The 17,489-nt window shown below is 42.1% G+C and overlaps 1 protein-coding gene and 1 non-coding gene across 3 annotated transcripts in view; one reads left to right on the top strand and one right to left on the bottom strand.

Moving 5' to 3' along the window:
- The window catches only part of Marf1 (meiosis regulator and mRNA stability factor 1), a 58,542-nt gene that overhangs the window by 33,686 nt on the left and 7,367 nt on the right, over positions 1–17,489 (top strand). For both annotated transcript variants that reach the window (XM_075942101.1, XM_075942102.1), the window contains exons 20-22: positions 618–820; positions 1,566–1,793; positions 5,780–6,010. In XM_075942101.1, the coding sequence (XP_075798216.1) occupies positions 618–820; positions 1,566–1,793; positions 5,780–6,010 (662 nt within the window). The remainder of the gene's footprint in view (positions 1–617; positions 821–1,565; positions 1,794–5,779; positions 6,011–17,489) is intronic.
- On the bottom strand, positions 962–1,106 carry LOC142832065 (small Cajal body-specific RNA 11). The gene has a single exon (XR_012907156.1).

Below are 17,489 nucleotides of genomic sequence, written 5' to 3'. Positions count from 1 at the left end.
TCTCTTCCAATCAATTTAAAATTAATAGAAATGAAGATCAGTGTTTAAGTACTTTTTCTCTTTAATTTTGCTGAAATTTTGATACTCTTTTTTTTTTTTTTAATTTGTGCAGCTACTCAGCAACTTACATTGACTGCAAGTCCGGTGTGTGTGTGTGTGTGTGTGTGTGTGTGTATATCTGTTTTTTGTTTTTTTTTTTTGTTTGTTTTTTGTTTTTTCTAGGACTTTAGAGCCTGTCCTGGAACTAGCTTTTGTAGACCAGGCTGGCCTCGAACTCACAGAGATCCATCTGACTCTACCTCCCAAGTGCTGGGATTAAAGGCGTGCGCCACCACCGCCCTTGATACTCTTTTCTGATGGCAATTTTGAACTGAAGATCAAATAAATAAAAGTGTGAATGTTCTGTAGAAATAACACTGTCTGTCTTGTTCACATAGATGTAGTGGACAGGATTTATAGTAATTGTTCCTGTCTTGTAGGTGATGACACATGTGTCTCTCACCTCCCACAGTAGTAGCCTCACAGAGCTGACCTCTGTGACTCCAGCAGTGCCCTGCAGGTTGGGACTAAACACAATGGATGGGAGCCTGATGTGTAATATTCTTTGTCTTTTGAAGAACGAACTCAGGATGAGATAGAAAGGACAAAGCAGTTCTCCAAGGATGTTGTAGACTTGCTGCGCCACCAGCCCCACTTCCGGATGCCGTTTAACAAGTTCATTCCCTCTTACCACCACCACTTTGGCCGACAGTGCAAGCTTGCATACTATGGATTTACCAAGCTGCTTGAACTTTTGGAAGCCATACCTGAGATTTTACAAGTAAGTGCAGAGATTATTCTTTAAGTGTTTTTCTGAGCAGTGTATAGAGAGGTGTTGTTACTCATCAGCAAAACTGTATTTTGACCTGTTAGTAATTTTAGGTAATGGAGGATTTGTTTTTTTTTTTTTTTTTTTTTTTAAATTGTCCTCTCGTGCCTTTAAGAGCCAGCCCTATTCTTAGGACAGCCCTCCTAAACTGAGAGGGAAATTGCTGTGTGTCCGGCCAGACTACTGGAGGATTTGTTTGTAATCCCAGAATTTATGAGGTTAAAACTAGCCTGGATTAAACAGCAAGATTCCACCTCAAAAATATCTTCAACTTGTGTTAAGATAATCATTAAAAATAGGATGAGATGGTTCAAATGTTAAAATGGCTATTTTTTGAGCAGCACCATGCTTCCCAAATCCCGTTGGTTAGAGGTGGGGTGAAAGAATTCATGCCAAGCTTTTCCAAGTGGAGCTGTATTTCTGTTATTAATTTTATTAACATGATATTTGATTCCAGATGTGTTGTTAAAACTTTTTATTGTTGTGAAATCTACATACTATAATTTACTGCCAGGAAAAGGATCATCCTACATATGTGTTTGCGTGCCCAGGGAAGAGCTCTCTGACCTTGCAGAACTGTGCCTGCATAACCACACTCCCATCTTAAGTGACCAGTGTGTAGGAGGTTTTCATGCCGTTTAACTCTACATACAATCATGTGTTCAGACCCTTCATTCCTCCCTATGTGTTTGTTAAGGTACTGGAATGTGGAGAAGAGAAAATCCTGACTTTGACCGAAGTGGAGCGATTTAAAGCTCTAGCTGCCCAGTTTGTTAAGCTTCTGCGGTCCCAAAAGGATAACTGCCTTATGATGACAGATCTGCTCACAGAATATGCTAAAACTTTTGGTTATACATTTCGTCTGCAAGACTACGATGTCAGTTCGGTCTCTGCTTTGACACAAAAACTCTGCCATGTTGTAAAGGTAAGCCGATGTCCTTCTACTGAGTAGGCTGTGGCATGGCCCATGTGGGGTGTTGTGTGTATTGCAGCATTTCTGTTCCCTCTGTGTATTGCTGTTGCTTTACAGCTGTGTGTCAGCGAGACCTTACTAGGTAATAGGAGGTGGCTTGATGTGATACTTTAGACTCATGGTCTTCCTTTTATATCTTTATTTATGACCTTTCTGAACTGATAAGGTCACTTTTTATCCTAGGGTACGAGTGCTCAGGTAAAGTTGAATCCTTCCGAAGAGTTCTTGGGATATGGTATCATGTATCTTCCATGGATCCTGACTCATTTAGGAGTCATCCTAAGAGTAAACACTAGCTTAGAATTGCCCCTGTGACTGCAAACCCCTTCTAGAAGGCATGTTCCTTCCTCTTCCCTACCCTCCCACTTACAGATAGAGCCGCTGGACAGTTTCTAGAACATCTATAGCACAGGACCAGGGAACATAGAGCCGCTGAACAGTTTCTAGAACATCTATTGCACAGGACCAGGGAACATAGAGCCGCTGGACAGTTTCTAGAACATCTATTGCACAGGACTAGGGAACATAGAGCCGCTGGACAGTTTCTAGAACATCTATAGCACAGGACTAGGGAACAATTGCCAGGAGGAAGAAATGGAAAGGGAAGCAAGTAGTGGTGGCACCATCAGTCACACTGAGGGAATCTGGTTATATACTGTTTACTGATAGGTTAGAAGAAACAGGAAGGGAATGACCAGTTTCATTCTGAGACTTCGGTGGGTGGTGGTGACTGGCATGCTCCTGAGAACAGCACTTAAGAGTGGGCCCAGCAATGTCAGGATGTCAAGGGAGAGTGGTAGAAGGATATGCCACAGCTTTTGGCTAGATTGCTTGTAAGAGGAAGTGTGTGAGGGCCACAGCTGGACACGGGATGAAGAGAACTAATGGGCTACTGGCCTGATATGCAGGTGCTGCAGTTGAGTTTGGGGAGTGCCAAAGAAGGATGACTTGAGAAATGAGCAGACAAAGGCAAGAAGGGCTTCTGGGGTAGAACGAGGAGGTGGACCAGAAGGACGGACTGCCTTAACACAACAATGAGGGCTGTTGGGTTGGCCCTAGTAAAGTTAATTCTGGTGTTTGTCACCATGAAAATAATGCTATGTTGCCATTAAATGGAAGGTTACAATGGCTGTTTAAAGAGACGGGGTCAAGGCTTAAGGTAGAAGAGCTCAGAGAAGGTCTGATGTGTGGCCTCAAGGGTGAGGAGCAGCATTGTGCATCGTGCTCATGCTCATGGATGGTAGAGACAGCCACCGTTGGCGTGTCACCCAGATGCAGGCCCAGGGGCTGATGGCTGGGCTCATGGTGAGAGCTGTTCAGATGACCATGACTGAAATGACGTAGGGGTAAAAAAACTTAAGTTGACACAAATGCCAGTGTTGCTGAGATGGACAGTAACATGAAAAGCAGAATCCTGGCCTGCAATTGCAGGACCTCAGGAGGCTAAAGCAGGAAGACTTGAATTTCAGGTTCAGCCTGGGAAATTTAACAAGACCCCATCTCCACATTTAGAAAAGTAGAAAGACTGGAGTCACAGCTCAGTGTAGAGGGCTTGTCCAGCTTGCAGAGTCCTGGGTTCATCCTCAGTACTGGGGACGGGGAAACAGAACCAAGTGAGGGAAGGACTCCCAGATTGGAGAGAGAACAGGGAATTGGAGAGAGTAATGTTGTCTAGAAGTCCAGCTTCTCCTTTGTTGTGTCATTACAAGGCAGGCAAGGAGTATTGCCAGAAACCCCTGAAGAGTCCAACAGAGCCAGTGCTGATACCCAAAACATAGGAAATCTGAGTTTCTTCTTGGGATTTTTAGTCTCATTGATGAAAAATCTAAAAACAGACTCAAAATGGAGCTTGAGGTCAGTTTACTAGAGTTTTTTTTTTTTTAAAGATTTATTTATTTATTATGTATACAACATTCTGCCTCGATGTATGCCTGCACACCAGAGGAGGGCGCCAGATCTCAGTACAGATGGTTGTGAGCCACCATGTGGTTGCTGGGAATTGAACTCAGGACCTCTGGAAGAGCAGCCAGTGCTCTTAACCTCTGAGCCATCTCTCCAGCCCAGTTTACTAGAGTTTTAAAGAAAAAAACCAAGGCAGACAGGCTATAAATCTTGCTGTACCTAGAGGAGAAGAGTAAAGAAGAGAGGAGGCAAAGTCATGCTATTTGAAAAGCTGGCACAGAGGTCAGCAGGGGAGTTTACAGAAAGTAAGGAAGCCCAGAGTACAAGGCAACGTGTGCCAAGGCTCTGGTTGTGTCTGAAAGGAAAGATAGAAAAGAAGAAGAAATACTTAGGGCTTTCCAAGTCAGGATTCCGAAAGATGGGCAGTCCCAGCCAAGCCTCATGGTGGCTTGTGGGTGGGGGTTGGGAATGCTGGGAAGGAATGTTGTCTTATGATGAACCCATGCATCATTTAGCCAGATTTTTTTCTTGCCCAACTGAATTAACTATTTCTAAAGAGCATTTCTTTAATTTTTATGCATATGTTTTGTTTACTTGTATGTCTGTGCACCACATGTGTGCAGTGCCCGTGGAGCCCAGAAGAGGGCATTGGATCCCCTGGGACTGGAGTTGCAAATGGCAGTGACCTGTCACGCTGGAATTGAAACATGGTCCTCTGGAAGAGCAGGGATTTTTCGAGATGGGGTTTCTCCGTAGCTTTTCTTTTTTTGGTTCCTGTCCTGGAACTAGCTCTTGTAGACCAGGCCGGCCTTGAACTCACAGAGATCCACCTGTCTCTGCCTCCCTAGTGCTGGGATTAAATGGGCGTGCGCCACCATCCCCCCCACCCCTCCACCCCCGGCCCAATGGTCTGGGATTCTAAGACAGTGGTGACTCAACCCTCTGGGCTGTGTCTCCTGGCTGAGTGCCACCTTTCTCTCTTTTGTTTCTTTTTTACAGATTTATGTTTATTTATGAGAATGTGTGCTTGCCTGCTTGTATTCTGTATGTGTATAACATTAATGTCAGTGCGGTACCTGTGGAGGCCAGAAGATGACATTGGATCATCTAAAACTGGAATTATAGGTGGTTGTACCTCCCTATATGGGTGCTGGGAACTGAACCCAGATCCTTTGCAGGAGGACCAAGTCCTCTTAACTGCTGAGCTATCTATCTCTCCAGCCCCCAAGACCCCGAGCTCTGTTGCCACAGTGGAAGTGGGAGTGGGAGTCTGCCAGTGTTCCTGTCTCAGTCCAGAATGTGCTGATGCTGGGCTGAGTCCAGAGTCCCAAAGAGGATAAGCATGTGATCCCTCAGGTCTTAACTGTAGGCAGTGAGCCCTTTGGTCCTTGCAGAGAAAGCAAAGCCAGCAGGAAAGAAGCCTAAGGAAGAAGACCAGATCCACTGGCTGATGGTATGAGTGCCCAGAGCTCTGCCACCTGCAGTTAAGATTTATGGCATGTCCTTGCACCTAAACAAGGCGCATGATCTCAATCACCAAACTCTTGTCTCTGCCTTGGTATTTGATGTCCAGACAATGCCATATAGCTTTCATTGGTTCCTTCCCTGAAGTTCTTTATTTCCATGAGAATCTGAAATGATCGATTAGATGCATAGCAGATGAAAATATCAGGTTAAAATTAGTTGTAGGGCCTCAGAAAAGTGTAGTTCTCCCTGTCATCAGCAGCCTCGTCAGTAGCTTGGCCATGTGAGCTCACCTGCTGTCTGTCTTTGAGGAAAACAGTAAGGAAGAAAGAACACAAAAGAGAGAACCACAGCTGCGTCTCCAGTTTACTGCATGAAAGATGAGTGGGTGGAGTTTGGGCTTATGGGCTGAACTGTAGGGAAGCAAAAGCAATTTCTGCTCCAGTCTCTTTCCAAGTGTTGATCGCTGTCACAAAGAGACTCACTCGCTCTGTGTGTGTTTAAGTGCCTCTTTTGGTCTCGTTAGCCAGAATGAGATGATCTGAAGTGGGTTTGCATTCTCCTCTCCTTAGGTTGCTGACCTGGAGTCTGGCAAACAGATCCAGCTGATCAACAGGAAGTCTCTGCGGTCTCTCACTGCCCAGTTGCTGGTGTTGTTGATGTCTTGGGAAGGAGATGCCTATCTTTCTGTTGATGAGCTCAGGAGACATTACGAAACCACCCACAGTACTCCTCTCAACCCCTGTGAATATGGATTCATGACCTTGACTGAGCTACTGAAGAGTCTGCCTTACTTAGTGGAGGTACATGTGTGAGAGGGCTTTAGGCCATCATATTGGAAGCTTCTCCATCCAGCACTTCTGGAGTCTGTTAGTCTGCATTAGTGTGTGTAGAACTGGAGGGACATGAGGGGTCCTGAACTTGGCTGGCTATTTTTCTTTCTTTCTTTTAGTAATTTTTTATCTTTTGAAATTTAAATATAATCAATATCATTTCCCCCTTCCATTTCCTCTCCCATCCCCTATCATACCCACCTCTTTGCTCTCTCTCAAATTCATGGCCTCTTTTCTTTTTAAAAAATTGTGTTTACTTATTTACTGTTAGATCAATTTATTTTATGTGTATGAATGTTTTGCTTGCATTTATGTATGTGCATCAAATGCATGCCTGGTGCCAACAGAAGTCAGAAAAAGACTTCAAAATTCATGGAACTGGAGTTACAGATGGTGGTGACCTATCATTTTTGGGTGCTGGGAATTTAACCCAAGTCTTCACTGCTGAACTATGTCTTTCCATGCCTCTTTTTCTTTGTTCATGTGTGTGTGTGTGTTGTTGAGGGGGTGTTGTTTGGTGTGTGTGTGTGTGTGTGTGTGTGTGTGTGTGTGTGTTGTTGAGGGGGTGTTGTTTGGTGTGTGTGTGTGTGTGTGTGTGTGTTGTTGAGGGGGTGTTGTTTGGGGTGTGTGTGTGTGTGTGTGTTGTTGAGGGGGTGTTGTTTGGTGTGTGTGTGTGTGTGTTGTTGAGGGGGTGTTGTTTGGGGTGTGTGTGTGTGTGTTGTTGAGGGGGTGTTGTTTGGTGTGTGTGTGTGTGTGTGTTGTTGAGGGGGTGTTGTTTGGGGTGTGTGTGTGTGTGTGTGTGTGTGTTGTTGAGGGGGTGTTGTTTGGTGTGTGTGTGTGTGTGTGTTGTTGAGGGGGTGTTGTTTGGGGTGTGTGTGTGTGTGTGTGTTGTTGAGGGGGTGTTGTTTGGTGTGTGTGCAATGTCTCTCCATGCCACATTTTCTTTGTTTGGGGTGTGTGTGTGTGTGTGTGTGTGTGTGTGTGTGTGTGTGTGTGTTGTTGAGGGGGTGTTGTTTGGTGTGTGTGCAATGTCTCTCCATGCCACATTTTCTTTGTTTGGGGTGTGTGTGTGTGTGTGTGTATGTGTGTGTGTGTTGTTCGGGGGGGGCATTGTTTGGGGTGTGTGGGCTATGTCTCTCCATGCCACTTTTTCTTTTTTTGGGGTGTGTGTGTGTGTTGTTTGGTGTGTGTTCGTTCCTAAAACTAAACACGGCCTGCACAGTCTGTATGTTACCTGTGTGTGTATGATATCAGGGTTGATTCCTGGAAAAGACTGTGTCTCCTACTCTTCAGCTTTCCTTAGTTGCCTGGACTTCTTTGCTTAGGGTTGGGGGGGTCCTTGTTTAGGTAGCCTTCTTGATGGGGTTTTGTGGGTGTGCCTTGCCTGTCATTTCTAGAAGATACATCTCAGCCGACTTCTAGTTTCTCTGGTTCTTGGAATCTTTCTGTCCCCTCTTTTGTGATGTTTCCTGAGTCTTAGGTGTAGGAGTTGGGTCTGCTGGAGCTAGGCACTGCATTATCATTTTTTTCTCTGCATTTGGATCAGGTGTAGTCTTCTATAATGATTGCCATCTGTTGCAAAAGAAGCTTCTTTGGTGATGCATGAGAGGTACACTTATCTGTGGTTGGATAGCCATTTTTCAGTTAGATAGCCATTTTCAGGTACTGAGACCCAGAAAGTGAGGAAACCCTGCTGAAAATGAGCAGGAAAGTCAGGAAGAGAGTCTAATGCTGATGCCTCCACTGGCCTATGTGACAGTTTCAGGTGACAGCAGTGGATGTTAAAAAGAAAGGTTAGGCCGGGCGATGGTGGCGCACGCCTTTAATCCCAGTACTCGGGAGGCAGAGGCAGGTGGATCTCTGTGAGTTCGAGACCAGCCTGGTCTACAAGAGCTAGTTCCAGGACAGGCTCCAAAGCCACAGAGAAACCCTGTCTCAACCCCCCCCCCCCCCAAAAAAAAGAAAGGTTAGCTCTAGGCACGTTTTCAGAAATGGCTCTTGTTGCTGGAAAAAAAAACAAATGAGAAGACTCTGCCACTTGGCAGCACAGAGAAAAATCCAAGACAAGTGATAGAGCTCTTCTCCGAGAAAAAGCCAGTTAACAGAGGAACTGCCCATGGGGGCCATGCCTTTAGTTCTAGGACGGGGAGTCACAGATGGTATCTCTGAGTTTTAGGACAGCCAGGGCTATGTAGGAACAAAAGAAAGGAACTAGGCAGTGGTGGTGCATACCTTTAATCCCAGCACTCTGGAGGCAGAGGGAGGTTGATCTCTGTGAGTTTGAAGCTAGCCAGGGCTACACAGAAAGACCATGTCTTGAAGAAAGAAAAAGAAAGAGAGGAAAGTCAGTCTAGAGCAGTTACCACAAGAAAGACCATAAGCTTGTTTACACCTCACTACTGATAACAGGTGTCAAGACCTAGTTGGTTAACAACCAGTCTTCAGATAACTCAGTGGGTAAAGGCACCTTCTAGCAAACCTAATTAATGTGAGTGAGTTCATCCCTCAGATTTGCCGAGTACAAGAGAACTGACCCCTGCTGGTTATCCTCTGACGTTCTATGCTTGCTGAGGCATTTGAAGTTATGTACACATTCAAATGCGCGTGTGCACACACACAATGTAAAAAACTAAAAAAAGTTAAGTTTTTCCATTAATCCTGGCGGCGGAAAACCCGCGCGTGTGCACACACACACACAATGTAAAAAACTAAGAAAACGTTAAGTCTTTCCGTTAACCCTGGGGGCAGAAACCCAGATAACATTCGGGCATTTTTAAATTTTTTTTTAAATTGATATTTATTGAGCTCTACATTTTTCTCTGCTCCCATCCCTGCCTCTCCCCTTCCCCCTTCAACCCTCCCCCAAGGTCCCCATGCTCCCAATTTACTCAGGAGATCTCGTCTTTTTCTACTTTCTACTTCCCATGTAGACTAGATCTATGTAAGTCTCTCTTAGTGTCCTCATCGTTGTCTAAGTTCTCTGGGATTGTGGTTTGTAGACTGGCTTTCTTTGCTTTATGTTTAAAAACCACCTATGAGTGAGTGCATGTGATAATTGTCTTTCTGGGTCTGGGTTATCTCTCTCAAAATAATGTTTTCTAGCTCCATCCATTTGCCTGAAAAATTCAAGATGTCGTTATTTTATGCTGTGTAGTACTCCATAGTGTAAATGTACCACATTTTCTTTATCCATTCTTCAGTTGAGAGGCATTTAGGTTGTATCTAGGTTCTGACTATGACAAACAAAGCTGCTATGAACATGATTGAACACATGTCCTTGTGGCACAATTGAGCATCCTTTGGATATATACCCAAAAGTGGTATTACTGGGTCTTGAGGAAGGGTGTTTCCTAATTTTCTGAGAAATCCCCACACTGACATCCAAAGGCTCTATACCAGCTTGCAATTGGGAACACCAGCAATGCAGAAGTGTTTCCTTTTCCCCACAACCTCTCCAGCATAAGTTGTCGTCAGTGTTTTTGATCTTGGCCATTCTTAAGGTATAAGATGGAATCTTAGAGTTGTTTTGATTTGCATTTCTCTGAGGACTAAGGATGTTGAACATTTCCTTAAGTGTATTTCAGCCATTTTAGATTCCTCTGTTGAGAGTTCTCTGTTTAGGTCTGTACTCCACTTTTTTTTTTTTTAAATTAGATTATGTGTTCTTTTAATGACCAATTCCTTGAGTTCTTTGTATATTTTGGAGATCAGACCTCTGTCTGTTATGGGGTTAGTGAAGATCTTTTTCCATTCTGTAGGCTGTCATTTGGTCTTGTTGACTGTGTCCTTTGCTTTACAGAAGCTTCTCAGTTTCAGGCAGTCCACTTACTAATTATTTCTTTCAGTGTCTGTGCTACTGGAGTTATATTTAGGAAGTGGTTCCCTGTGCCAATGCGTTCAAGTGTACTTCCCACTTTTTCTTCTATGAGGTTCAATGTGGCTGGCTTTATGTTGAGGTCTTTGATCCATTTGGAGTTGAGTTTTATGCATGGTGATATGCATTCTTCTACATGTTGATATTCAGTTATGCCAGCACCATTTGTTAAATATGCTTTCTCTTTTGCATTTTATATTTTTTTCTTCTTTGTCAAAAATCAGGTGTTTGAAGGTATGTTGGATTAATATCTAGGTCTTCTATTCGGTTCCATTGGTCCTCCTGTCTGTTTTTATGCCAATACCAGGCTGTTTTCAGTACCGTAGCTCTGTAGTAGAGTTTGAATGAAGTCAGGAATTGTGATGCCTTTAGAAGTTCTTTTATTGTATAGGATTGTTTTGGCTATTCTGGGTTTTTTGCTTTTTCATATGAATTTGAGTACCGTTCTTTCAAGGTTATTGAAGAATTTTTCTGGGATTTTGATGGGCATTGCATTGAATCGGTAGATTGCTTTTGGTAAGATTGCCATTTTTACTATGTTAATTCTACCTACCCAAGAGCATGGGAGATCTTTCCACTTTCTGGTGTCTTTTTCAATTTTCTCTCCTCAAAGATTTAAAGTTCTTGTCATACAAGTCTTCTTCTTGTTTGGTTAGAGTTATTCTGAGTACTTTTAGGCTATTTGTGGCTATTGTGAAGGGTAATGTTTCTCTGATTTCTTTCTCAGCCCACTTATCTGCGTAAAGGAGGGCTACTGATTTTTTTGAGTAATCTTGTATTCTGCTACATTACTGAAAGTGTTTATTAATTGTATAAGTTTCTTGGTAGAATTTTTGGGGTCTCTTATGTAAACTATCATATCATCAGCAAATAGTGAGAGTTTGACTTCTTTTCCTATTTGTATCCCCTTGATCTCCTTTTGTTGTCTTATTGCTCTAGCTAGGACCTCAAGAACTATATTGAATTGATATGGAGAGAGTGGACAACCTTGTCTTGTTTCTGATTTCAGTGGGATTACTGGGAATTTATCACCATTTAAGTTTGGTGTTGGCTGTTGACTTGCAGTATATTGCCTTTATTATGTTTAGGTATCTTCCTTGTATCTCTGCTCTCTCCAAGACCTTTATCATGACAGGATGTTGTATTTTGTTGAAAGCTTTTTTGGTATCTAATGAGATGATCATGTGTTTTTTATTTTTTAGTTTGTTTATATGGTGGATTATGTTGACAGATTCTCATATGTTGAACCATCCCTGGGTCTGTGGGATGATGCCGACTTGATCATGGTGGATAATTTTTCCAATTTATTCTTGGATTCGGTTTGCTAGTATTTTATTGAGTATTTTTGCATCAATGTTCATGAGTGAGATTGGTCTGTAATTCTTTTTCTTAGCAATGTCTTTATGTGGTTTGGATATTAGATTAGGGTAGTTGTAGCCTCATAAAGAGTTTGGCAATGTTCCTTTTGTTTCTATGGTGTGGAACAATTTGAGGAGTATTGGTATTCTTCTTTGAAAATCTTGTAGAATTCTGAGCTAAAACCATCTGATTCTGTTTTTTTTGGGGGGGGAGACTTTTGATAACTGTTTCTATTTCTTCAGCAGTTATAGGTCTGTTTAATTTGTTTATCTGGTCTTGATTTAATTTTGGTAAGTGATATTTATCCAGAAAGTTGTCCGTTTCCTTTAAGTTTTCCAATTTTGTGGAGTACAGGTTTTTGAAATATGACCTGATAATCCTCTGTATTTCCTCCATGTCTGTTGTTATGTCCCCCTTTTTATTTCTGATTTTGTTAATTTGGATATTCTTGCTCTGCCTTTTGGTTAGTTTAGATAAAGGTTTGTCCATTTTGTTGATTTTTCTTGAAGAACCAACTCTTTGTCTCGTCTCATTGAGTCTTTTATTGTTATTGTTTTCTTTGTTTCTATTTTGTTGACTTCAGCTCTCAATTTGATTATTTCCTGACGTCTAGTTCTCTTGGGTGAGGTGTCTTCTTCTTGGTCTAAAGTTTTCAGATGTTAATCAACTGGGAGGGGTTTTTCCAGCTTCTTAATGTAGGCATTTAGTGCTGTGAACTTTTCCTTTTAACACTGTTTTCATTGTGTTCCATAAATTTGGGTATGTTGTGGGGTCATTTTCATTGAATTTTAGGAAGTCTTTAATTCTCCCGTTATTTCTTTCTTGACCCATTGATGATGAGTGAACATTGTTTAATTTCCATGTGTTTATGGGCTTTCTGGAATTAGTATTGCTGTTGAATTCTAATTTAAGCCATGGTGATCTGATAAGATACATGGGGCTATCCCATTTTTTTTTTTTGTATTTGTTGAGGTTTGTTTTGTTACCAACTATGTGGGGTGCTGAGAAGAATATATATTCTTTTATGTTTGGATGGACTATTCTGTAGTTGTCTGTTAAGTCCATTTGAGTCATAACATCTGTTAGTTCCCTTATTTCTCTAATTTTTTTTTCTGACTGACCTGTCTAGTGGTGAGAGTGGAGTGTTGAAGTCTCCCACTATTAATGTGTTTGGTTTAATGTATGATTTAAGCTTTAGAAGTGTTTCTTTTACATATGAGGGTGCCCTTATATTTGGGGCATAGATGTTCAGTATTGAGATTTCCTCCTGATGGATTTTTCCTGTGACTAGTAGGAAATGTCCTTCTTTGTCTCTTTTGATTGAGTATAGTTTGAAGTCTATTTTGCTAGATATTAGATAGCTACACCAGCTTGTTCCTTATGTCCATTTGATTGGAAAAATTTTCCCAATCCTTTACTCTGAGACAATGTCTGTCTTTGAGGTTGAGATGTGTTTCTTGTGTACAGAAGAAGGATAGATTCTGTTTTCATATCCAATCTATTAGCCTATGTCTTTTTATAGGTGAGTTGAGTTCATTTATATTAAGGAATATTAATGACCTGTGATTGCTATCTCCTGTTTTCGTTGTTGGTGATGCTAATTTGTGTGGTTTGCCCTTCTTTAAGATTTGCTGCTGTGAGACCATAAAATGTCTGTGTTTTTTTGTTGATGCAGGCAACTTCTTTGTGTTGGAGTTTTCCTTCTAGTATTTTGTGTAGGACCGGGTATTGGTTAAATCTGGTTTTGTCATGGAATATCTTATTTTGTCCATTTATGGTGATTGAAACTTTTGCTTGCTGGAGAGGTTGTGGAGAAAGGGGTACACTCATCCATTGCTGGTGGGAATGCAAACTTGTGCAACCACTTTGGAAAGTGTGGGAAGCGGTTTCTCTGGAAATTCGGGATCAACCTACCCCTGAACCCAGCAATACTACTCTTGGGAATATACCCAAGAGAGGCCTTATCATACAACAAAAGTATATGCTCTACTATGTTCATAGCAGCATTGTTTGTAATAGCCAGAACCTGGAAACAACCTAGATGCCCTTCAATGGAAGAATGGATGAAGAAAGTATGGAATGTATACATATTAGAGTACTACTCAGCAGTAAAAAACAAAGACTTCTTGAATTTTGCATACAAATGGATGGAAATAGAAAACACTATCCTGAGTGAGGTAAGCCAGACCCAAAAAGAGGAACATGGGATGTACTCACTCATATTTGGTTTCTAACCATAAACAAAGGACATTGAGCCTATAATTAGTGATCCTAGAGAAACTACATAAGGAGAACCCAAAGAAAAACATATAGGCATCCTCCTGAATATTAACCTTCATCAGGCAATGAAAGGAGACAGAGACAGAGACCCAATTTGGAGCACCGGACAGATATCTCAAGGTCCAGATCAGGAGCAGAAGGAGAGAGAGTACGAGCAAAGAACTCAGGACCGCGAGGGGTGCACTCACACACTGAGACAATGGGGATGTTCTATCGGGAACTCACCAAGGCCAGCTGGCCTGGGTCTGAAAAAACCTGGGATAAAACCGTACTTGCTGAACATAGCAGACAATGAGGACTACTGAGAACTCAAGAACAATGGCAATGGGTTTTTGATCCTACTGCACGTACTGGCTTTGTGGGAGCCTAGGCGGTTTGGATGCTCACCTTACTAGATCTGGACGAAGGTGGGTGGTCCTTGGACTTCCCACAGGTCAGGGAACCCTGATTGCTCTTTGGGCTGATGAGGGAGGGGGACTTGATCGGGGGAGGGGGAGGGAAATGGGAAGAGGTGGCGGGAAGAGACAGAAATTTTTAATAAATAAATAAACGGCAAAAAAAAAGACACAAGAAGTTCAAAAAAAAAAAAAAAAGAAAGTTTTGCTTGGTATAATATTCTGTGCTGACATCTGCAGTCTCCTAATGTCTGAATAACGCTTGACCACAACCTTCTGGCTTTCATTGTCTCATGAGAAGTCAGGTGTAATTCTAATAAGTCTGCCATTATATGTTACTTGGCCTTTTTTTCTTTGTTGCTCTTGATATTCCTTCTTTATTCTGTATGTTTAGTGTTTTAATTATTATGTGGCAGAGGAACTTTTTTTGATCCAGTCTGTTTGGTGTTCTGTAAGCTTCTTGTATAGGCATATCTTTCTTTAGGTTGGGAAAGTTTTCTTCTATGGTTTTGTTAAGTATATTTTCTGTGCTTTTTAGTTGAATTTCTCCTTCTGTACCTATTTACTGGATATTTTGTGTTAAGCTTTTGTGAGAGTTAATGTTTTCTTTGACTGATGAGTCTATTTCCTCTATTGTATCCTCAGCGCTTGAGGTTCTTTCTCTCTTTCATTTCTTGTATTCTGCTGTTTATGCTTGCATTTGTAGTTCCTGATCATTTTTCTCATGATTTCTGTTTCTATAATTCCCTTGGCTTGTGTTTTCTTTATTGTCTCTATTTCAGTTTTCAAGTCTTGAATAGTTTCTTTCATATGTTTGACTGCTTTTCTTGGTTTTCTTTAAGGGATTTGTTGATATCTTCCAATTTTTTTTGTCTTTTCCTCCATTTCTTTGAGGGAATTTTTCATTTCCTCTTTTAAGAGTTTCAAACATTCGCCTGAAGTTATTTTTTAGGTCATTTTCTTCTGCTTCAACTATATTTGTTTGTTCAAGTCTTGTGGTTGTAGGATCTCTAGATTTTATTGGTATCGTGTTGCTCTTTTTGGTGTTGTGTGTGTTCTTACCTTGTCTACTCATCTTTTCCTCTAATTGATGTGGTCAGGATTGTCTGTGACTCTGGTGATTAATCTTCTAGGTGCCAATGGATCCAAGGTTCAGATGGTTGTTCCTCATGGTGCAGTCAATGCCAGGGTTCTAGTTACCCTGGTGGTCACTCCATGTTCCTGGAGGTTGCTCAGCACTCCTGGGCTTTATTCCACTCCCATGGAGTTTCCTGTCTCAGGCCTGCTTTGGTCTAGGTTGTCAGCTCTGACCTGTTTCTGTAAATGTTCCTGGTCTGAATCTGCTCCTGCAGGCCCTGGCTTGGGTTGGTCCTGCATAGGTCTCTGGCTCTGATCAGTAGAGGTCCCAGACTCGGGTGCACCCAGACTCGCAGAGGACCTGGCTCAGAGGTCCCAGAGGTCCCAGACTCATGCCCAGACCCACAGAGGTTTCTGGTTCCTGTCTAACTTTCAGGCTTTTTAAAAAAGATTTTTAAAAAATGTTATGTATCTTGAGTGGTTTGTATGTATGCACATTGTATGCGCGTCTGGTTGCCCCTGGAGACCAGAAGAGGGTGTTGAGTCCTCTGGAACTGGAGTTACAGATGATTGTGAACTGCCATGTAGGTGCTGGGATCCAAATCCAGGTCCTCTGGAAGAGCAGTAGTTACTGTTACTGCTAAACCATCTTTCCAGCTTCAACTTAAGCTTTAAAAAACAAAAAAAAAGCTGGGCGATGGTGGCACACGCCTTTAATCCCAGCACTCGGGAGGCAGAGGCAGGCGGATCTCTGTGAGTTCGAGACCAGCCTGGTCTACAGAGCTAGTTCCAGGACAGGCTCCAAAGCCACAGAGAAACCCTGTCTCGAAAAACCAAAAAAAAAAAAAAAAAAAAAAAGTTCATTCTAGGGCATGAAAAGAAATGTGGTAAAGGGTATAATTTACTTTTTTTAAAAAAAAAAATGCTTTTGCTGGTTTGTTGTGTTGGGAATCAAATGCATGCCAAGCAAGCATCTTGCCACTCACTGATGTATGACCCTAGCACATCATTTATTTTAATCTTAATGTTCTCTCTCCCCTCCCTCCCTCCCTCCCTCCCTCCCTCCCTCCCTCCCTCCCTCCCTCCCTCCCTCCCTCCCTCCCTCTCTCTCTCTCTCTCTCTCTTTTATATTTCACCGAGACAGGGATTCACTGTGTAGCCCTGACTGTCCTGGAAATCGCTCTGTAGACTAGCCTGGCCTTGGACTCAGTGATTAACCCACCTGCCTCTGCTTCCCAAGTGCTGGGATTAAAGGCATGTGCCACCATACCTGGTTTAATATAGTCTTTTAAAAGAAAATGATTCTATAGAAGATGTCAATGGATAAAATCCAGCCGTGGAGGGAATGAAAGATTCAATTATCATCATGTGACCATGTGCTGGATAAATAATGAAAAGAATTCAAGTTCTTGTTTCTATGGTCCTAGGAACTTAACTCAGGGCCTCACTCACTAAGCTAACAGCCCAGTCTGGCATTTTACTGTTTTTACTGTTAATTACATTCTACCAATCTAAGCAGTGCTGTCAGACCTTCAAGATAAACAGCTTGTCATGCTCGGTGACACGGAGATGCCCCTTCTCTTGGTGATGCTTGGCACATCTGATGGAGTAGAACAGCGCTGCTTAAGTTTTTCCCAATTCAACCCTCCTTTTGCCCAGTAACTTCTTATGCAACCCTGGATATATCACTATATCAAATAGGTGTACAGAGCAAGTATTTGTTTGATGATAAACAATAAGAAAATTTGTTTTTAAAAGATTAATTGGTATGCATGCAATTTTACCATTTACAAAAGAAAAACAGATTTGCATGCTGAGGTAGATGTACTTTTGTTTTCATGTAAAAGAATCTTGGCTGAATATTGAGACTGTAGGACCTGGAGCATCTTCAGTGTTTTTCAGAGTTAAATAACATCAGATTGGTGTGAGTAGTAAAAGTGCTGTATTAATAGCGTACTGTAGATGCAAATCTGAGGTCACTCAGGCAGCATTTGTCGTGTAATGCTGAGATGAGATACAGTGTTGAGAACTGCTACAGAAATACCTTGGGTTCATTAGGAGTTTGGCTTTCCAACTAATTATTGATTATTGGGATTCAGAAACATTTTTATATTTCCAGATTTTTGCAGTCTCCACACACAGTTTCAAAAGCTGGGTGCTAGAAGACATGGGTGTTTGCAGGAATAGCCACTGTTCTGCCTCACGTTATTTCTAGTGACCATAGCCACTGTGTGTGTCTATCGGAGTTGCCCCACCTTTCCTTGTGCTTGCTTTGAGACTGCAGGTTCCCTGCTTCCTTTCCTTGCTCACACAGTTTCTTTGAACTTGTCAGGATCACACTGCAGGGACACCAAGTTGCCCTGAGTTGCTTAGCGTCCCTGGAAGACCTTGCATGAACCCCTCCTAGGGCTCTGGGAGACTCTTCTGTGAACCCCTCCTAAAGTTCTTTAAGAAGCCAAGTTGA

Source organism: Microtus pennsylvanicus, chromosome 11 (assembly GCF_037038515.1).
Source record: "Microtus pennsylvanicus isolate mMicPen1 chromosome 11, mMicPen1.hap1, whole genome shotgun sequence".
Classification (NCBI taxonomy): Eukaryota; Metazoa; Chordata; class Mammalia; order Rodentia; family Cricetidae; genus Microtus; species Microtus pennsylvanicus.
Note: the sequence above shows the minus strand (reverse complement) of the source record. Positions and strands in the feature narration are given on the sequence as shown.